This window comes from Haplochromis burtoni, unplaced genomic scaffold (genome assembly GCF_018398535.1).
Source record: "Haplochromis burtoni strain Fernald_Lab_line unplaced genomic scaffold, NCSU_Asbu1 Contig_22, whole genome shotgun sequence".
Lineage (NCBI taxonomy): Eukaryota > Metazoa > Chordata > Actinopteri > Cichliformes > Cichlidae > Haplochromis > Haplochromis burtoni.
The window spans coordinates 3543687-3565209 of record NW_024582383.1 but is presented as its reverse complement, the minus strand read 5'-3'; the positions used below and the strand labels follow the sequence as shown (position 1 = coordinate 3565209).

Sequence of the window (21523 nt, the reverse complement as noted above, 5' to 3'; positions counted from 1 at the left end):
GCAACCACACATTTAAAATCCTGCTTCTGTGCCAGATGCTCCTCTCTCCCTCTGCCTCGTTCAGGGATTCCTGCTTCCATCCTGTAACAGCAGCTCCGTCCGTGCTCCGCATGAGAAAACAGCAGCTGAGGTTTGACTGGAGGCAGGAAGCAGCACCAGTAATGATGATTTCAGGTGATAAATCTGGATTTATGCTCAAACTTTACAACCGTGAGCATGCCACTTTAAAACCATGAGCATTACTGTGCTGCTGCTGTGAAAGCTTCCTACATGTGTAGGAAGCTAGCTGCAGACCTTTGCTTCTATTCAGGCACAAGAACACTTCAGTCAGAGATGCTTACAGCACAGTGAGAGGTTGTGAAAAGTCTCTGTCTTTGAGGGGGCTCTCGAAGAATATGAGAGCATGAAAACTTCATATCATAAACAGAAAAAGCTTAACACATCCAAAGAGGATGTGTTAAGCTTGCACTGAGCTGCAGCCGCAAGGTGGTTGGTGCCTGTTGTGGTGATAACCCCTGAACCAAATGGTGGACACCAAAGTTGAAGGGAGCTACCAGGTTGAAGAAGGAGCCCTATCGGGCTTGGTTAGCCTGTGGGACTTCGGAGGCAGCTGATAGGAACTGACAGACCAAGCGGAACGCGGCTCAGGCAGTGGCTGACGGAAAAACCCTGGTGTGGGAGGAGTTCGGAGTTTGGAGTTACCTTTGTCATCGATTCTGTTGGTAATTTTTATGGACAGAATTTCTAGGCGTAGCCAGGTGGCAGAAGTCTGTCACTTTTCTTGTCTCGGAATCTCATCTCATCTTTTTGTGGAAGTTGTGGTTCTGTTGGCTTCATCAGGTAATGGCCTCCAGCTTGCACTGGAGCAGTTTACAGCAGAGTGTGAAGCGATAGGAATGAGAATTAGCACTTCCAAATCTGAGGCCATGGTCCTCAGCCGGAAAAAGGGTGGAGTGCACACTCCAGGTCAGGAACGAATTCCTGCCCAAGTGGAGAAGTTCAACTATCTCGGGGTCTTGTTTATGAGTGATGGGAGAAGGGAGCGGGAAATCGACAGATTGATGCTGCGGCTGCAGTGATGCGGACGCTATACCGGTCCATCGCGTTGAAGAGAGAGCTGAATGTATAAGCAAAGCTCTCAATTTATTGGTCATTCTGCATCCCTACCCTCACCTGGGGTCATGAGCTGTGGGTAGTGACTGAAAGAACGAGATTGTGGATACAAGTGGCGGAAATGGGCTTCCTTCAAAGGGCGAGGAGTTTGGCCAGAAAAGAGCTGCTGCTCCTCCACACCGAAAGGAGCCAGTTGAGGTGGTTCAGGCATCTGATAACGATGCCTCTGGGTGAGGTGTTCCAGGCATGTCCCGGTGGGAGGAGACCCCGGAGCAGATCCAGGACATGCTGGAGAGATTATATCTCTCGGCTGGCCTGGGAACGCCTTGTTGTTCTCCCGGACAAGCTGGAGGAAGTTGCTGGGGAGAGAGAGGTCTGGGCTTCCCTGGTTAGGCTGCTGCTCCCGCGACCCAGCCCCGGATAGGTGGAAGAAAATACATGGATGGATGTATGGAAAAAAACCCATTCTGCACAGTTTGTGGATAAAAGTACTCAATTGTGTCCTGTTTTTAAAATGTCACCCTCCTCCTCTTGCATGTTAACAGTCAGAAGTGTAAGATAAACAGGAGAGAAGTTGCAACTTTCATGTTGCATATTTCATGAATCTGAACATAAAACTGAATCTATGAGCGTGCAGTGGGTTCATCAGCATTTTCAGTCGTTAACCAGCTGTTTCCTCTGGAATTAAAGCAACAAAAAGATAAAATTAATAACAAGCAGAAGAAAAAGGCTCCAGCGCCGAGGAGAGCTGCAGAGCATAATTATCAGGGTATTTGTCACCACGAGCGACCCCTTTCACATACACAAATTAATTGTTTGTGTTTTTAATGTATGAATATTCATGAGAGCGGCTTTAAGGATATAGGGTTAGGGGTTAGATAATCCATTATATCAATACAAACACAAGCTTATGTGTGTGTGTTTGTGCAGTCGTCGTTTGTTCTGGTTATTTCTGGATGTCACATCTGATTGTTTCCATCACAACACACACAGCCTAAGTGTACTTTATGGGAAAGCAAATGAGCAGCAGCAGAGTGCATTAAAAAAATTTCAAAAGTCTTTTGGCCTATTATGGTTTTCAATTATCCATCCATTCCAATTCAGTTCAATTCAGTTTTGTTTGCATAGTGCCCAATCACAACACTAGTCTTCTCAAGGTGCCCAAATCTCCTTCCGCTACAGAGCTTTGACATAAACAACATGATAAATTCAGTGTCATGTGTATTTGTTAGCCAAGCATTTCTGAAATGAGTGAAGCCAGTGTGTTTTCAATACATGCTAACTGGCTGTCACATGTTTAAAATACTCTGGGTTTAGTCTTCAGCACTGTGAAACTGCTATTTTCTTGTTAGGGATTCATCTTTTCAATGACTTTTACTGCAACTTTAAAAAAACTTTTGAAAAGCAGATTGGTTGAAATGGCAAGACTGCATCCAGTGGCGGTTTCCTAGCCTGTTTGGCGCCCTGGGTGAACAGTCCCTCTGATCCCTTTACCCCTGGTCCTAAAGTGTATATTTATTTTCTTACTCTTCTTATATTTATTGTTTGTTTACTTGCACAGCTGTAACTGGAGCCTCGTCGTCTCGTCTCTCTATATAGGGCTTTGGAGTTGACGTCATGCCGTAGTGCATTGTGGGATGGGATGTGCCATGTCAGAAGGCAACAAATCAAAACAAACACACTGTGTTGGAAGCTGTACTGCCAAAACCATGCTTAAAGTCAGCGCAAAAGACAAAGGGCTGTATCGTGACCGATTGCGCCCAGACGCCAAGAGACGGTACGTGGAAAAAATAGCGTGCATCGGTAATGTGGACCCGTATGAAATAAGGCAGTGGAGTAGAAACCCAGACAGCCTACCACCGTTGTCCTATCCCGATAGGGGAAATCATTTTCGTAATTATAAATCCCTGGAGGCGCACATCTGATTCAAAAACTGTTGGGTACAAGATTTGGCCGTTTTTAAGCCTCCACGTTGTAAGTACGTTGACCATATGACCAAGATACAGCCAGAGGTTGCACATAACATTGACTTCTCCTCAGCAGCTGCCCCAAAATTTGCTCTAGATGAACGATTCATGATTGATGCCAGCTGTGTGTTGCCATGTAAATAGTTTGCATTTCATGTGTATGTACTTGCTAAGTACATGTGAACAGATCTTGAATTAAAAAAAAAATAAACATACTTTTCTTTCTGTTTCATTGAAACCACTTTACAGAAAGTACAATTATTTACAATGAACTGTACATGCAACACAGCAGTTTTATGAATATTCAACAAGAGCAAGTTTCATTTGGCCCTGGTTTGACAACCACACTGGGGCACATATTCACCAAAACACAGCACACCTTAACAATCTTATCAATCAGTGCTGTCTTCACTCTCACATGATATGAGTAATCGGATTGGCATTGTAGTGTGTAGCATTTTGAATTTGTTACGCAAACTACCTATTACTCACTCAACATGAATTCTCAGGTGGGCAATTGCTCTCGTTTGGGGATGGCAGAGAACTTGATATCCGCTCGTCTGACCGCTGCAATCCAAGCCTGACGTCTTCGTTTAGTATTATCGGATACATGAGATCCCTCCCGTTGCCTCCAGGAGGGGAAACAATGAAAAGAGAGCCCATTTTCCAGCTTCTTGCCTTCCCTATCGTGTGATCTACCGTTGCAACCGACAACACAGTGCGTACGAATCATAGCTGATGCTTCCGTGTGTTTTGTCTGGCCTACTGTCATGGCGAGAGGGGGCGTGGCCTCCCTCCCGTGACATCACGCTCCAAAGCCCTATACTGGACTGTATGTAGCATAGATGAGAATAAAGTTTACTTTGACTTCACCAGCAAGCAGGCGCACCGAGGGCTCTCGTGCTCACTTTTCACGTATAAAATTTCGAAAAAACATTGGTACAAATTATAAGTCTGTATCATAATGTCTGGTGTTTTCTTGTTTGTTGTTTTGTTTTTATTTTGTTTTATTTTGCGAGTTGGTTATTAGACGCTGCTCCAGCCAGCCAGAGAATCCCCCGCCGCCCCGCCCTCTCCTCCCTGTGCCGCAAGCAGCAGGCGCACCTTGCAAACTAGGGCGCCCTTACTCCCAGCAAATGGGCGATAGAAAACTGATCGGTGCCTATGCCATCCCTAGTATGTGCTGGCATGACGTCGGGGCAGCATGAGTACGAGCAATTTTTTTTTCTGCCGATGCCCGTGATGCTGCCCCCACCACGATGCCGCCCCGGGCAACCGCCTGTGTCATCCGTATCAAAAATCGCTACTGACTGCATCTGCAGACTGTAGACGGAAAAGAAGAAAGTATTCCACTATAGGTTTGTGAAATCTGATTTTGAACCATCATATTGAGCAAGGTCCAAATAATCAAATCCACTAATTGTTTCCCATATGGAAAAGAAATATAAAAAACTTATCAGATGCATCAGATGTGGCCTACTTCATATAGTGAATGATATAAGGCTTATATGATTTACTCATGAAAGTGCCCACTTTCATACATTGTTTTAGTAAGTATCCAAAACATACAAGTTTCATTTATATGATTTTTCTAGGGATCTTATATCTGTTTTCACACTTGTATGCTTTTCATACAAGTTTCACACAAGACAGATACAAACTTTACAAGATTTATATATATCTTTTCCATGGGAAACATCTTTAAAAACTGTTGTTGTTTATTAAAGATTTTAGCTGATAGGTGCTGCTTAAGCACATGCTCTGCTACAGTCCACCAACCCATCCAGGGTGCAACTGCTTCTCACCCAACAGTGTGTGAAATAGTCTCAACAGTTAATCTAACGATTTGTGTTTCTGGACACAAATTTCACAGAATTTCCCAACATGCTTTGTGGCCTTAAACAAGACTCTTGTGAGCACCTCTGTCAAAGCAAATTTTTTGCACATTGCTGGTCTGTAGCATCCCCAGTACTAGACATCCCACTAAATTCATCCCAAGGTCAGACAGTGCAAAAAGCCCATTCTCTCTAAAAAGAACATGGCAGCACTACTTAGGCTTGCCAAGCTGCATGTGAACCATCTATGAGACTTTTGGAACAATGCTCTTTTGACAGATTAGATGTGGAGATGTTTGGCCGTATTGCATAATACCACATTTGATGAAAACCAAACACAGCACATCGGCCCAAACACTTAATACAAAGCGTGAATTAAGGTGATACAAGAGTAACGATTTGGGGTTGTTTTGCAGCCACAGTACAAGGGCAACTTACAGCCATTGAATTAACCAGGAACTCCTCTGACCCAGTCTATAACAGAATGACTGAAAAAGAAAAGAATTGACATGTTACACTGCCCAGGATAAAGTCCAACCTGATTCAAAGGCGGGACCTTAAGTGCATAAACGAATACCCACAAACTAAATAAACTGAAGCACTGTTGTGAAGAAGAGAGGGCCAAAATGTCTCCACAACAATGCGAGAGACTGAGACTCAGATAGAGAATGATTAATGATTCAAGCTACTGAAGCTACTGTACTTAAGTTTTCATAAGGCTAATTTTCCAGTCTGTGTTACTAGCCTAGAATAAGACAACCTAATTGTAAAGAGTTAGGAGAACAATGAAATGTAAAAAACAAAACAAAACATAGTTCCAATCTTCTAATGGTAAGCCACACAAACTGAAAGTCAAGATTTAAACTGAATTTATTGGTTTTAGTAACTAAGTATATTTTACTTCTTTAAAATCAAATATGGAAACAGTTTGAATGTTTTAGAAGATAATGGGGACATTTTATTATGCCGATGACACCCTCCTGTTTCTATGTGTTGATTAAAGACCGCATCCATCCAAATAGGGTGTGAGATCACGACCTTGACAGTGATTACGCCATCCATACCTGAAACCAGACACGCAGTTAATCCTTTCACAAATGACTGTCTATCCAGAAAAAGCAGGACCATCAGTTTTTAGAATCACATCATTCATTCTTACCAGGCTGCGATGCCTTGGGGGTCTGTAACAACACGTTTGGCGCAGTTGATTGCCACGGTGACATCATCACTTAAAAGGTCTGTGATTAAAAAAAGTAAATACATGATGGCAATTAAGATGTGGTGATTGAGGTAAAACAAGTACAACACAGGAGAAAAGGTATTAATCCATCCACTTTGACACACGTTTTATTGTATAAGCTTGGAAAACAGTGAAGTACAAAGAAAAACTTTAATTTTATCTCTAGTGGGCTGGACCAGTATAACCTTTGCATAATAACTGATAGAAGATGTGATTTTCTCAGTAATAATGCTTTTTATGCAGATCTTTAGGTTCTTTGCTTGGATGAAGTTCTAACAACCCCTCATGCCATGAACCAATCTTAAACCTTGGTATCATTCAGATCACAACAAGACCTGGCTCATCACTGACCCTTGCAATTGATTTGGCATCCATTTCTGAAAGACATGATTTTGTCATTGCACCACCAGCGATTATTAATCTGAAAGATGCCAAAATCAGTGGATCCATCGTTGTTGTGGTGCGTCTTCATGGTGTCGTAGCCTGACTCCCATTTGGTCAGGCAAACCCCTGCAGACAAAACAGGAGACATGGACTCCTGAAATCTAAACGTCAGGTATTAAAACCAACACTTTCTCATTTATCCACTTGTCTCACCAGAATCACATTTTTATCATATTTGAAGACCAAACTAATAGTGTTCCACTGTGTTTTTTTCTAACTAGGTACACTTTCAGTGCAATGGCAATTTTTTTGGGATTATTATCATGCTGAAAACTGAAGCCTTACCAATCAGAGTTCTTCCAGATGGTATTTAATGGCAGATTCAACTCTGAGGACAGTGGTGTTGGAGAGTTTCAACACAGAGTTTCCAACATGGATGGAATCATGAATGCAGAAAAGTACCATCAAACATGACAAAGCCTCTACCATGTTTTACAGATGCCCGTTCCAAACCTGCTTCGTTTCCAGGGGCAGCTCAATCGTTCACGTCTAACCCAACGAATATACTTTTAAACTGTCACTGGTCTAACCTTGCTGCACAAGGAAATAGCTTCTGATTGGATCACTTCCAAGCTTGTCCCACACTTCTATGCAACTTAATTAGTTCTGCTTAATATCTCCAAGATTTAACATCTCCAAGATTTTTTTTAATCTCATTTTCATTGGTTGACAAAAGTGTCAGTACATTTCATCACAGTTTTTGTCCTCCTTCGTTTGTTTATATTTAGTTATTGTTTTATTTATTTTTTTAGGAAAAAAGTTTGTTGAGGAAAACTGTGATGGAAATTAATGGTCAGCTACATTAACACTGATCCATAAGACCAGTTTTCACTTCTTTATGCCTGTCTAATTGGGTCATTTCTGGCATTTTTGTAAATTCGGCCAAAGAAATGGGAACAAATGATGTGTTTTTGCAACAGACTGAACGTAATGTAAAGTAACAAGCTGTAACAAGTATGGTAAAAATGGCTTGTATTTGTATAGCCCTTTACTAGTCCCTAAGGACCCCAAATTGCTTTACACATCCAGTCATCCACCCATTCACACACACATAGTGTGTGTATCATAACAAGCTGATCGTAAAGTGCCTAGCATGGGATTCACATGTGAAGTCATTTAGCTCTTGTGTGTGAGACCAGGCAGTCTGACAGGTCATACTCACAGTCAGCCAGACTGACATCGCGGTAGCCGTCCATTCCACTATCCTTCAACTTGTGGGCCCATTCACAGCGCTGGAAGCGTTTAGTGTTCGCTACAGCCACCAAGAGCAAAAAGAATAGACTTTTCATCATGGTGTCTCTGCTGGTCTGAATTTGTCCAGAGCTGTTGCTGAGTTTTCTGAGTTGTAACTGTCTAGGTTCAGATAAGAGGACCTGAGTATGAGTCACGCAAAAGCAAATAGCAAGCAATGGTGGGTTCATGGTTACAAATTCCAGACAGACAAACAAAGCAGATCAATCAGAGTGAGACAAACTGATGTTTGAGGAAGGTTTTTTTTTTTTTTTTAAAGCAGTTCTAATGGCAGAAACAAAGCATACAAAGCTTTATTATTGATTTTACACCACAGGACCATATGAATCATACCATGAATGTAATATTGCACTAAAAAAAGACTAAAATATAAAATGCTTTTAAAAGTGAACACAATAATGGATACAACTTGAAGTTGCCACATTTCAGTCCAAATGTAAGTCAAATTTTATTCTAATTTCCAGATATTTCTCAAAAAATAACAAGCATTTATGTAGTTACCCAGTTATAGCTCAAACAGTGAAAAATAATGTAAAGAATTAAAAGAGAAATCATTAAGTCATCACTGGTGTATGGAAGCCCGTTTAAGCCACTAGAAAAAAAGTATCCATAACTCAAAATTTCAACTTATTAACTCGAAATTTTGAGAAAAGTAACTCGAAATTTCGAGTTAGCGCTGCCAATCAGTAATCTATGTGAATGACATCATTTTCTTGTTAGGAAGGATATGGCGCAGAGGAACACTCACTGAAAACCGCATCGCAACAAATTGGAGATTTCGAGAGTACGTTTGCTGATAGTAACACCATGTGATTCAGCTAATAACACAAGGATTTCAGCATTTGTGAAGCCATGTTGAAATTATTCAGCAATTTGTGCGTTCATGACTGGCTGTAATACCGGTAGCTTAGCTGTAGCATTTGTAGCTGAGGGCTTCAGCTCCGGGGTAACAAGGAAATGACGTCGTCATTCACGTAGATTACTGATTGGCAGCGCTAACTCGAAATTTCAAAATTCTTTTTTTTTTTTAAGTGGTGGAAACAGGCTTTCATACTGGTGATAACCCAAAGTGTTTGGAGAAAAGGAAAATTAACTTTTTGAAAAAAAATTCAGTTGAAGGATTATTTTCTTGGAACTCTGACTCTAAAGACTTGGATAATTTAATACAACAAAAATTACATACACAGGGTGGTTAGCACTGTCACCTCATAACAAGAAGGTTCTTGTCAAGGATTGCTGTGTGGCAGGCAGGAGATTGGACCTAAAATGCAGGACTCACAACACACGGGAATAAACTCAAATACAGCTTTATTTACTGACTCAAGGAAATTATACAAAACTAAACTAGACTGGGAAAATATAAATTAAACATCACAGAGCAGCACACAAGGGAACACACAGCATGAGGGAGAACACAACACTGACAAAGAGAAACACAGGGCTTAAATACACTGAGGGATAACAAGGGCAATGAGACACAAAAGGAGAGCACAGCTGGGAGTAATTAGGCAGGATGAGACAAAGGAAGCAAACTAGAAACACTGACATGAGACACAGACCTTCAAAGTAAAACAGGAAACACCGACTGAACTCTAGACATGTAAACTTAACAGAGACTCGGGAGACAGAATATAGAGACCTGAAATGTGTGACAGAAAGACACAGAGTTAACACCGAGAAACCAAATAACAAAACCTAAGAACTAGAACTCAGGAAGTACTACAGAACTAGGGAGCTAGAAATACTAGGACAGAAACCAAAACACAAACAGTCATAAACCATGATAAAATCAAATGTAAAAGTACAAAACTCAAAACACTAGGTCACCGACCCATGACCGAGACAGTTCTAGGTTCAGATCCACTCTGTGGCTATTCTTTGTGCAGTTTGCATACTCTCTCTGTGTCTGTGTGGCTTCTCTCTTACCCACAGAGGTGAATGGTCTCTCTGTATTGGCACTGCAACAGATTGGAGAACTGTCCAAGGTGTACTCTGCCCTTTGGGAGGTGGGATAGACCCCAGCCCCACTGTCACCCTGAACTGGATAAATGTCAAAGATGGAGGGATGAAAAATGACATATTTTAATTGATGATGAATTAATGATGACATCGAGGGTTATATTTTAGAAACGATAAATAACACAAACTGAAAATCAAGATTTTAATTCAGTTTATTAGTTTGAGTATCTCAGTGTGTTTCACTCCAGTTAGCTCAAAAACACAGAAACAGCCCAAATGCTTCAGAGGAAGACAGGGGCATTTTATTATGTTGATGACACCCTCCTGTTTCTATGTGCTGGTTAAAGACCACATCCAGCCAAATACTTTGTGAGATCATGACCCTCAAAGTTATCACGTCATCCAACCTGGAACCAGACACAAGGATCATCAGTCTGGTGAAGCAGCACCATCACATCACATCAGATGATCATATGATCCATTCTTACCAGGCTCTGATGCCTAGAGGATCCCTAACAACTTGCTTGGCACAGTTTATTGCCATGTTGACATCTCTCAAAAGCACTTTGTCTAAACAAAGGAAAAAATGAAGGGAATTATGGCGGGGGCGTGGTCTGTGGCCCGCTGCAGAGGAAGGGTGACGCAGTGCGTTGAGTTGTGTTTGATGTTGACAGTGAGGAGCAGAGACACAGAAGGGAGCAACGAGCCACCAGGGTAGTGTCTGTGTCCCAGGCTGAACAAGCAAAACCTCAGTGTGTTTGTGTGGGGCAAATAAAAGGGCTGCTGCCCAAATCGAACATTATGTGTGGTGTATGCTTTGGGGAAGAGTTAAGTGTGACAGGAATTTCAAAAGTACAGATGAGAGAACAACAAGTATAAAAATAAGGGAAGATGCTGTAAATGAATCCATATAAACTGCTAATGGTGAGCTGAACTTAATTTGATAACTGTCCATTTACAGGTTGAGCTATATTCCTACCCTTACCTGGACACTGGGGAAATAACAGAGGTCAACATCTGATTTTTATGCAGAAACCAAGATATTTGAGATAAGATAAAATGAATCAAGAACACTAACACACATATTTATGTCCCCAGTACAGGACATGAAGTTTTGGTAAACAGTAGTCATTCAGTAATTAATAATTAGAATGAAGTTACATAGCTTAAGCTAGTACAACAGGAAACATGAGCTCAGTTAACTGTGGTGATAACCCTCTGTTCTCTCTGTTAAGAGAAGTCTTGGCAATCAGAGGCAAACTAATAATGATCACATGACCTGCATTTTTTATTATCAAAAAATCCCAACTCTAACTCCAGTTACATATTTCTCCAAAAACATAGGGTTAGAAATGGTGTCATCACTGTTGCCGCACAGCAAGAAGGTCCTGAGTTCAATTTCCAGGCCGGGGTCTTTCTGTGTGGGTTCCCTCCGGGTACTCCGGCTTCCTCCCACTGTCCAAAGACATGCAGTTTGTGGGGATAGGTTAATCGATTAATCCAAATTGCCCATAGGTGTGAATGCGGGAGTGAATGTGAGCGCGAATGGTTGTCTGTCTCTGTGTGTTGGCCCTGCGACAGACTGGCGACCTGTCCAGGGTGTACCCCGCCTCTCGCCCTATGACAGCTGGGATAGGCTCCAGCACCCCCCGCGACCCTGAAAAGGATAAGCAAAAGTGAATGAATGAATGGATAGATAGAATTGGTGTCATCACCAGTGATGGCTTCACAGAGTTCACAGGGTTAACACTGCTCAACTAGCCAAGATTAGACGGCTAAGACACTCTGTATGGCAGAAAAATGAAATTCATTTTACTTCATCGGCCAGATAAATCCTATTGTATTCACCAGTGGATTGGATCAGTATAAGTTAAGACCTATCAGTAAAAATGCTTTTAATACTGATTACACTTCAGGCTTTATTGGGTGAAATTTTAACAACCTCTGTTAATGACACAATCCTGTCTTAACCAGGTCATCGGCAAAACTTTCAGGATGAAAAATTTCACCTCGTCCTCATTTTAGGTTTGACAGCGTTTTAGTAGGTAAAGGTGAATGCTTGGACATGAATTGAGCTGCGGTTTGGGGAAGGCCTCGAAGGGGACTGGCAACAGCTCCCTGGCAGATCCCCGTGTACTAAATAGGAGTGAAGAAGTTAAAGAATTGAGAACAAGGAGGGAGGGAGGGCGGGGCACGTAAAGAGAATGAACAGCTTGCAGAAGTGGGGGAACCTATATAGATGACAACCGGAAGGAGCATGTTTGGAGGCGTGGTGTCGTGGTCCTGGGTCTGTGACCCAGTGTTTTTGGTTGTGTACTTTTACTTTTAATAGTTTTATGTATTATGACTGTTGTTTTGGGTTTCCCAGGGTTTAGTTGTGTTCCCTCTGTTTGGTGTCATCCCTGCTTGTGTATCCCCTTTAGTGTAGTAAGGTCTCTGTGTTTAGTCCGCGTCTCTGAGTCTGTGTCATTATGTGCATGCGTTTCCTGTTTTACTTTGAAGGTCTCTGTCTGATGTCAGTGCGTTCTGTTTACGTTTCCCCTGCCTCGTCAGCTGTGATGTCTCCCAGGTGTGTTTCCCTCCTGTTTTCCATCCCCTGATTGCTCGTGTGTGTATTTATAGTGTGTTCCCTCGTCCTCGTTGCTGGTTTGTCTGCATCTTTGTCCGTCATCCTGTGTAGTTCCCTGTGCCTCCCTGCATCTCTGTTTCTGGTTAGTTTTTCCCAGTTTAGGTTTTCTTAGTTTCATGTTCACCCTCGTCATTTCTGTTTGTATCTACATTTGTTTAATAAACTCACTTGCACCAGAGCTGCCACTTCTTGGGTCCTAAATAATTCACACACGGCTTTCCCTGGCAACCCGTGACACGTGGTCCTGCTCCTGAAATTCCGATACATAATCTCCAATTGTTCTATCAACAAGGTCTAGAAGCCTGAAATCCTTCTTTGCAATTTACACATGCAGCCAAGTCTAGCTTGGCTGCATGTGTAAATGAGCTTGCCAGCTCCTTTAGATTGCCAGGTTAGACCATCTATCAGGCTCTGGCTGTCAGACCATAGTTTTGACACCCCTATTCACAGGAATTACCCACCAATCAGTGCCCAGCATCATTAATGCAATTATCCATCCTGCTGTCACTCACAAGTATGTCACCATATTTATCCATATATAAGCAGCATACTGCAGGTAGAAGTGGTAGATGTTGTACTAAAACATACAATTATAAATTAAAAGTAAATTCTTTTGTACATAGGTTACATTCTGTTTCGTTTAAAATTTCAATAGAACTGTAGTAGTATAATGTCCTCGTAAAAGGATATCAGGCCCTTGTAGAGCAAAATTGAGTATTTTGGTCTAAATAACCCAAAATGTGATGTCCACATATGTGGACGCCAGGTCCTAGGAGGTTAAATATTAGAATATTATTACATTTGTCAAGCTCTCCCATGCCTGGAAGTCAGAGAACAAAGAAAGTAACAGACACCCATCAAACCTCTTCACTTGTTAGTGTCATGAACAGGTCTCCAGTTGTAGCTAAAACATGGACAGAAATCATTGAGTCATCACTGGTGATAATCCTACCCACTTGAGAAAGCAGAATTGTAATATCTAAATCATTTTTATTTATTCCAGTTATAATAATAATTATGTTATTTTCTTTTTCTCTGATTTTCGGACTTGGAAGAACAATCTAATACAATATTATTGTCATGGTACTGGGTCTGCGGCCCAGTGTTGTGTGTATTTTAGTTTTATTTTGTTGATGATTGTATTTTTCTCCATGTTTCCTGTTTTATTTTGAAGGAATCTTGTGTTCTTTGTTCATTGTATTTAGTTTCACTTCCCCTGTCCTGTCATTAGGTTCATGTCAGCCAGCTGTTTCCCCATGTGTTCCCACTTCCCCTGATCACCTCCTGTGTGGATTTATGTCCTCTGTTTTCTGTATGTCATTGTCAGGTCGTCTGTTATCCCCACCATAGTCTGTCATAGTGTTTTGATAGTGCGTCATAGTTTTCATGCTTATCAACTGCCACCAGCCGAATAAAGGCTCGCTTTTTGTTTCACCTGCAACTTCTCTCTCAGTGTCTGCTCTTCAGTCCGTTCAGCAAAACACACCGGCGTATCCCGCCGTGATTATTATATATTTCAATTGAATGCTTTAGGGTTGGGGTCATGACTGATGATAACTTTCAGGGTTAAATCCTAAAAAAGGTACATGAAAAGAATGAAAGCTGTGATTTTAATTCAGTTTATTAATTTGAGAAATTACAGAAACAGAAGAAGACGGGGACATCTTATTATGTGGACGAGACCCTCCTGTTGCCGTGGGCTGACTAAACACCACATCCACTCACATAGGAGCTGAGGTCACGACCCTCACAGTTATATTGCCAGCCATACCTGAAACCAGACAAAAGTATGATTAACCAAGTAAGAGGTCAGTCAGTCAGAAACTGTTTGTCAGTTATGTGATTCATTCTTACCAGGCACTGATGCCTTGAGGATCCCGCACGACACGTTTGGCACAGGTGATTGCTGCATTGACATTATCGCTCAAAAACGCTGTGACCAAAAATGGGGAAAAAAGGACAGCAACGTAAAAATCAAAAGTGTAAAACATCAAAATTGTAGCTGGCATTGCTGAAACTGAGAAAAAAGTGAGTCAAATGACAATATTAAAATTTAGTCAACTTAGGACATAATGAGACAGGATTTTAGGTGGTTTGAAGCAGTTTCTTGCAGTATTGTGAATGCTGCACTGGTCTGCCATTAAGGAGAGTACCCCAAACTTAGAAATGTCCATGTACACTTTCATTTACATTCTCAACCTAAATAACTAATAATCTGTGTCAAGAATTTAAGAATTAACCAATGTTGAACTAGCTTGAATGCAAAACTGTTCTGAAAAGTGTACACTCTTCTCATTTTAATTTAATTGCGATGTTATTGCTCTTGTAAAAGCAATGTTGAAGAAATCAGGGCAAAAGCCTGTAGCCCTCAGCTGTTCCAACAGCAGTAGTAAACTTCAAATCTAAAATAAAAATTAACACAAAGCAAAAGTGGTCTTAAGACCAGTATTCGCAGACCAATAGAGTATTAACGTAAACATTTTTTTATGTCCTGTGCAGCAGTTTATAACCACCTGTATCTGCTGCTATAAGGATAGAGACAGATACAAGTGACAGAAAGGACCAATCATGGACAGTACCAATGTTGCACTTAACATGCTGCTTTTTACTAAGAGTAATTTCCCATGCACAGAGGTAAGTATTTGAGAAGTAAGAGCGTTTTTTTGGAGGGATAGAGGGTATACAAAAGTGTCTACTTCTGTAGCCAGCATACACAGAGCATCCCATTGGAGCTTTGGTTCTGTTTGGGTCTTGACTGCCTCCTGATCTTTAAAGCATCACATTTAAGAATATGTTTAAAACTACCAGATACGCAACTTATAAAGTATTAGCTTTATGCTTTAACCTTCTGAGGTCTATGTAGGGGTGGGTTTATTTTAGTTCGAATAATGCAATATTGATTCATTAAATCCTGAATCGATTTTTAAATATAAATGTATTTTTCCAGAAATGTCAGAATCTTAGGTTGAAGCTCAGCAAACTGTTTCAACAGCTGCCAAACGGCTAAAACAGGCAATGAGAACAGGTAAAATGATTGCGCACAAAGATGTAAGCACAAAGATGTAAGCACAAAGTGTGGATCGTTCACCGGATGGCACGTATGCAGACACCCCATTGGGTGCTGAAAGCTGACATCTCACAGATTCTGCAGCTTCAGGTTTCGTCACTCTCTGACCAAAATTCACTGAACCAACAGCAAAAGAAGATCAAAACTACGCTTCATGTTTGAAAAACATTGTCATTAATCCCCTCTTACTTTGGCTGTTTTGCTTCCACCATGATAAAAATCTCTCTCTCTCAGTGTACTCAGAAACCATTTACCATCAAAAAGCTCTACTTTCTGCATGAGTCGCTTATTACAAACCGGTATGATGTTCAATACAGAATAAATTTAAACTTTTACAAACTATGTCAAATTGCAAAATGCTTAGCTGTGTCTCTAATAAAACCTCTGTAACTTTGTTCTGCTTCATTTCAGCATCATCAGGTAATGTTCATATGTTTATCCATGGTTTTCTTCAGTTTTTGATCAGTTGCAGAATATTTTTAAGGTTTATCTGCTATAAAAAGCCAGGCCAGGAAAATCCTCTTCATGTTTTTCTGTGTTTTATGCTCAGATATCATCTGGTGTGATGCTTACACCTCTAATGAAGTCTAACAAGTGTCACCTTTAGTTTTTATACATAGATATACAATATGGATATGTACTGATAAATGATCAGAATTATAATATTTCTGACTGAGTCAAAACTGAATCGAATTGGGGATTGAATCGAATCAGGACCTTGCGAATTGGAATTTAATCAGTTATAGAAATCAGTGATGACCAGCCCTAAGTCATCATTGATGGTGTCCCCAACCCTAAACCCTTTCAACCTTAACTCATGCAGACAAGCAGAAAATGTAATATTTGTTTTATTAAATTTCCCAAGTTCTCCTAATCCTTGGCAGTCAGGAAACACCCATCAGAAACTATTCTGATTCCCCCCAAAATAATTTATTTAGCTTTTCTTTAAAGTATAAGGTAAGTGTTAGGACCTATGATGACTAACACCTCACAAGGTTAAAGATTGCCATCACTCAGACAGCAAGAGGACCTGAGCTAAAAACCTATTGAGGCTCATGACTGACCACTGCAGTCCATGTTGCATCCGTTATGCGAGTTGATGATGTAGTCATTGCACCACCAGTAGCTGTTAATTTGAAAGATGCCAAAGTCGGTGGATCCGTCATTGTTGGTGTTTTTGGCCATGGTGTTATAGTTTGACTCCCATCGGGTGAGGCAAACCCCTGCAGACAGAAAAAAAGAGCTGGAGGTATAGACAACTTGAAAGCTAAGTGTCAGGTAAACTAAAATTTACCTGTTTTTCATATATTAATGCTTGGTCAGAATCACATTCTTGACAGATTTTAAAAACTAAGGTTACACAAGTTGGAAGATAGATCGGTAAGTTGGACTCTCTGCGCACCAATATTATTAAAAAGCAAGTAGGTGAAAATTCCACATATGGGTAACCATGACCTTACCCATAACATGGCATTGGTAACAATGTACAAGTTAAGAATTATCTTGCATTTTCCTAAGCTGACATGCTAGTACTCACAGTCGGCAAGGCTGATTCCATAGTAGCCATCCATGCCATTAGCCTTGAGCGTGCGGGCCCATTCACAGCGCTCGAAGATTTTGGCGTTGGCCACAGCCAAGAAGAGCAAAACCAACAGACTCCTCATGATGGTATTTTTCCTTGTCCGAATGTGTCCACAACTGCTGCTGCTTCCCTTTTTATAGCCAAAAATGCTTAGTTGCAAATGGTGTTGATTTCCAGGCTCAGATAAGAGGTCCCCAAAGGAAGGGAAGGGTTGCATCAAAGTAGAAAAGCAAGCAATGGTGGGTATATGGTTAAAAAATAGAGCTTGACAAACAAAGCATATCGATCCAGCTGAGAAGGATCCCAAAGCTCTGAAAAGTGTATTTAAAAAAAAGGTCTAACTAGATAAGAGCACCCAAATACCCACAAGGGAACGGTTAGGTGAAAGTGGAAAAGCAAGCAATGGTGGATTTATTCTTAAAAAATACAGCTGGACAAACAAAGCATATTGGTCAAGTTGAGATAGATTCCAGAGTTGTGGAAAGATTTTCCGTTTGTTTTTGCAACACATGAGACCACATTTTCCTCAAACAAACATCATGTTTGATTCAATAAGCCTAAAGTAGCCTTAAACATTCAACCAGTGATTTTAAATTCATCTATCAGCTCCTTAAAATGACCACAAAAACAGAAAATTATCAAAATCTCTCTTCAATCTTTGAAATAATAAACAGTGAAAGTAGAGATTTTAACTGAGTTTAACATAATTAATTTCAGTGTGTTTCCTTAAAAGGAGAAACAGTTGTAATGATTCCATCTGCTGCAGAGAAAGATGGGGACATTTTGTCGATGATCAGGGCCGTGCAGAGATGTTTGAAAGGGCACATAGGCTGAATAACAACAATCCACATTCATCAAGAATAATAATATGGAATCACATTACACTATATCATTATCATCAGGTGGGGACAATGCAAAGCAAACGTAGACTATGTTTTACCTGATTGGGTACAATGTTGCTGTTGTGGGGTTGTTGCTGCTCCTGCTGCTGATAGTGCTGGAGGGCAGGGCTGTGTTGATCTGAGACTGCAGGCATTCAAAAGTCCATAGGAGAAATGGTAGCTTATTAAACAAGTGCTATGAGAGAATAATAAAATGCAAAGTTTGGTGACAGCGCTTGGAACCACAAGGCAACAGATTAAAAAACAAACAAACTGTGGGAAATAAACTAGGCTCTGCCTGTGAAACACTCTTCGCCTCTCTTTCTCCTTCCATCTCCTCATCTCATCCATCACTTTCCACTTGCTGTCCATCTGAGAACAAGGCACAATTTGCTATTGCATTAATCTATTATTTAATTATCCACACTTAACAACTCTTGCACCTAATCCATAAAAAAGTAATGATAGAAAATGTCATAGAACCAAAACATTGTGTTTATTATTGTTTTTGTACTTGAATAACTCTGCAATCCAACAACTGGTACATGTGTTATTGCTACCTGTGCTCTTTTTATTCCAGCTGGTGAGGGATCCACTGCCTTTAGCAGCCTCACATAGCTCCTTTTGTCCACCTCATTATTAGTCCATTTTAAAATACCCGGTGCTTTTCCTCAACATTTTGCCGAAACATTTCGAAGAGCCGGAAAGTAAATAAACGGCAGACAGAAATGGTAGGTTGAATCGTCTTGCATTTCACACGCAGTACATATGTTGTTATTACCTGTTCTCACACTGCTCCTTTTGTCACTGTTTTCGCCTCATGTCCTTACAGGGCATGTTGGGAAAATGTTATGACATGAGTAATAATTAAAAAATATATAAAAATAAAACATGCACACACACACACACATACAGTGACATTTTATGCCTTTTCCAGAATACTGTACATACTATGGCCACAAGTTTGCAGCATGGTGTTGATCCAGAATCCTTTCCTTATTGTGTAGTCCTAGTGCTATAATTGTAAAGTAATGAGAATAAAAATAAAGTAATAAATATAAAATAATGTATTTATGATGATTTATTTTGTCTGACTATCCACTCTGTGCAGGCAGAAAGCTTATTAAATGTTTAAACTGTCGAGATACAATAATTTTACTGCTGTGGTAAAATCATCATTTTGTCATATTTGAAATATAAATCTATAATAATCTGCTTCTTAATGTATTTTCTTTAAAACACAGGGTATGTTTTATATCATAATTATAATAATACATAATTATGTGGATATGCATATTAGATAGTTTTTAGTGAAATATAAGCTCTCCAGAAAGGCAGGAAAAGCTCTGTAACTTAATTTAAAATGAAATATCTTCCCTAAAACAGTGAGCAAAGCTAGATACTCATCACACCATTACCCAGTTAGCTAGCAGCTAATGACCAGCACTACTTGTGCAGTTAATAAAAGGACAGGTAATGTTTGTTGTGCTGTGGCACACACAGCACGCTCATTTGTTTCAATTCGTCAGTTGCCACAAGATAACTGATCAACGTGTGCGTAATAACCGAATGTCAACTGCTACTGCGAAGGCGGACTCAAATCTTATCCAAAATACGAAAACAGAAAGATGTTAGGTGTGGCTGTGTGCAGGCAGGAATAGGACCCAAGGTGCAGACTCCGGAGACAGAACTTAAACAAAAACAGCTTTAATGCTGAACGCAAACATGACATAACTGGAAAAAACTCAAAATAAACTTACACCGGTGGACAAGCAAAACACACAGCAAAGTAAACGGTTGATCGCGACACAGACACTAAGAAACACTGGGCTTAAATACACAGAGGGAGCAATCAGGGAATGGGTAACAGGAGGGAAACACAGCTGGGGCAAATCAGGCCTAACGAGACAAGAGGAAGCAAAACCAGACACATTAACATCAGACATGGACTTTCAAAGTAAAAAAGGAAACACATAACACAGACTGAACAAAGACACAGACTCATATGCAGGCACTACAAAGGGAACGATACACCAGGAGCAGGCAGTGGTGCATTATGTGCAGCTAAAGAAGCTGCAGGCCTAGACCAAGTGCCAGATGTAGGGGCTAAAGCAGCTGGTCCCACAGTCTGGATCTTCTCCAGTGCTGCTTGTCTCAAGCCCGATAGTGACACTGCATTGAATCGGGAGGAGGATGATACCCAGGCGTTCCTGGAGACGATGCAGGAGACAGCAGAGGCATGGTCACTGCGGTTGTTGCTGCTGTCGGGGGAAGCCCAGCCTGCAGCCAGCTTTGTGAGGGTGCTCTGCTGAATCCATAAAGTATTTATGGACTCGCTGGGCCTCTGCAACACCAGGATGGAGGTGTATGATTGCCCCTTTGCATTTGTCATCCACATCTCTAATTGGCCATCCACAAGCAATTTGTGGAGGAACTCTCCCGTGAGACAGCCCAGTGGGCCCACTGCCATCAGCAGCCAAGCCTGGAGGCGGCAGCCACACTGCAGAGTATCACCTGGTGGCACCGGTCCCTGCCCTGAGGCTCTCCAGCCCTGCTCCTGCTTTGTTGATTGTTGAGCAGTCTGTCTCTGGAGTGAATAATGGACTGATTTTATTGGCCGGGTACCTGACAGAACGTGCACCAATGATGTGCATCCTGCCCGCACTGTCAGCTGCTGAACCAGCGTGCCATTCCAAAAGTGTCTTTGTGCTCATTACCAGTAGTTAAGCACAGTGGCCTGGACCTTATCAGGCCATTTCACTGGAGTGCTTGTATTGCTTTGTATTATTTCTGGTGGATTATGGACACAGTATCATGAAGCTGAGCCAGAGTTTCTGCAAAAAGTGTGTTTAATTTCTGCTAGTGCTGTTTCTGGTTATCTCCGAGCAAAGATACTGACTGACTGGGCACATGTCTCGCACACTGAAACAGCTGTATGAAATAGGGGGAATTAATCTGCTACCACCCTCAGACTGACGGGTTGGTGGAGCGGCTGAAGAAGAGTTTAAAATCCATGACTCCTTAGTTAATTCCCGAGGATGAACACAATTGGGATCCTGCATAGTCACACCACTCTCACAGAGCAACATGTTGAAACACATCCCTACAGGTTAGCTGAACACAAGAGGCAAATAGCTCAGAAGGAGGTGACTGCTATGCTGGAGATGAGTGTAATAGAGAAGTTCCACAGTGCCTGGTGTAGCCCCATAGTTCTTGTATTGAAGAAAGAAGGGTCTGTATGGTTCTGTGGGGACTAGGTGGCCAAGGTGAATGACGTGTCACAGTCTGATGCTGCGTGCTGGAAGGATGTTGCCCCTAGTCCATGACACCTGGGCAGACACATGCCATAGCATGATGGTCACAATAATAATAATAATAATAATAATACATTTTATTTAAATAGCGCCTTTCAAAGCACCCAAGGACACTGTACAACAGATAAAAACTGGAAATATACACAATGATAAAAATAGAAGATAAAAGTTAAAACATACAGAAATTTAAGAATAGGCAATTTTAAACAGATGAGTTTTGAGGGTGGACTTAAAAAGAGAG

General features: G+C 41.1%; 3 protein-coding genes across 4 annotated transcripts in view; 1 reads left to right on the top strand and 2 right to left on the bottom strand.

Moving 5' to 3' along the window:
- mbd2 (methyl-CpG binding domain protein 2) overlaps positions 1-8103 on the top strand; it is a 39196-nt gene extending 31093 nt beyond the window's left edge. The window contains exons 8-10 of one of the 2 annotated variants that reach the window (XR_006054142.1): positions 2713-2890; positions 6399-6711; positions 6821-8103. The gene's annotated coding sequence lies outside the window, so the exon portion shown is untranslated. Of the gene's footprint in view, positions 1-2712; positions 2891-6398 lie in introns of both variants that reach the window. The other variant, XR_006054141.1, reaches the window with a different exon arrangement.
- On the bottom strand, positions 5768-7933 carry LOC102294315 (lysozyme C). The gene is made up of 4 exons (XM_014332004.2): positions 7762-7933; positions 6507-6665; positions 6075-6153; positions 5768-5979 (listed from the first exon to the last, which is right to left on the bottom strand). The coding sequence occupies exons 1-4, from the start codon at positions 7889-7891 to the stop codon at positions 5913-5915; spliced, it is 435 nt and encodes a 144-aa protein (XP_014187490.1). The 5' UTR covers positions 7892-7933; the 3' UTR covers positions 5768-5912.
- A 5938-nt stretch (positions 8104-14041) lies between the features above and the next one.
- Positions 14042-17244, bottom strand: LOC102294620 (lysozyme C). Its single transcript, XM_005917020.3, has 4 exons — positions 17043-17244; positions 16570-16728; positions 14293-14371; positions 14042-14209 (listed from the first exon to the last, which is right to left on the bottom strand). The coding sequence occupies exons 1-4, from the start codon at positions 17167-17169 to the stop codon at positions 14143-14145; spliced, it is 432 nt and encodes a 143-aa protein (XP_005917082.2). The 5' UTR covers positions 17170-17244; the 3' UTR covers positions 14042-14142.
- Between the last annotated feature and the right edge of the window lie 4279 nt (positions 17245-21523).

What these genes read in the sequence shown, in the direction of transcription:
- LOC102294315 (XM_014332004.2), bottom strand. Translation starts at nt 7,891, where the DNA reads ATGATGAAAAGTCTATTCTTTTTGCTCTTGGTGGCTGTAGCGAACACT. An exon ending in CGATGTCAGTCTGGCTGACT is followed by an intron (nt 6,666 to 7,761) that starts GTGAGTATGACC and finishes TTTTGTCTGCAG; the next exon opens with GGGTTTGCCTGACCAAATGG. An exon ending in CCCCAAGGCATCGCAGCCTG is followed by an intron (nt 5,980 to 6,074) that starts GTAAGAATGAAT and finishes GTCTGGTTTCAG; the next exon opens with GTATGGATGGCGTAATCACT.
- LOC102294620 (XM_005917020.3), bottom strand. Translation starts at nt 17,169, where the DNA reads ATGAGGAGTCTGTTGGTTTTGCTCTTCTTGGCTGTGGCCAACGCCAAA. An exon ending in TGGAATCAGCCTTGCCGACT is followed by an intron (nt 16,729 to 17,042) that starts GTGAGTACTAGC and finishes TTCTGTCTGCAG; the next exon opens with GGGTTTGCCTCACCCGATGG. An exon ending in CCTCAAGGCATCAGTGCCTG is followed by an intron (nt 14,210 to 14,292) that starts GTAAGAATGAAT and finishes GTCTGGTTTCAG; the next exon opens with GTATGGCTGGCAATATAACT.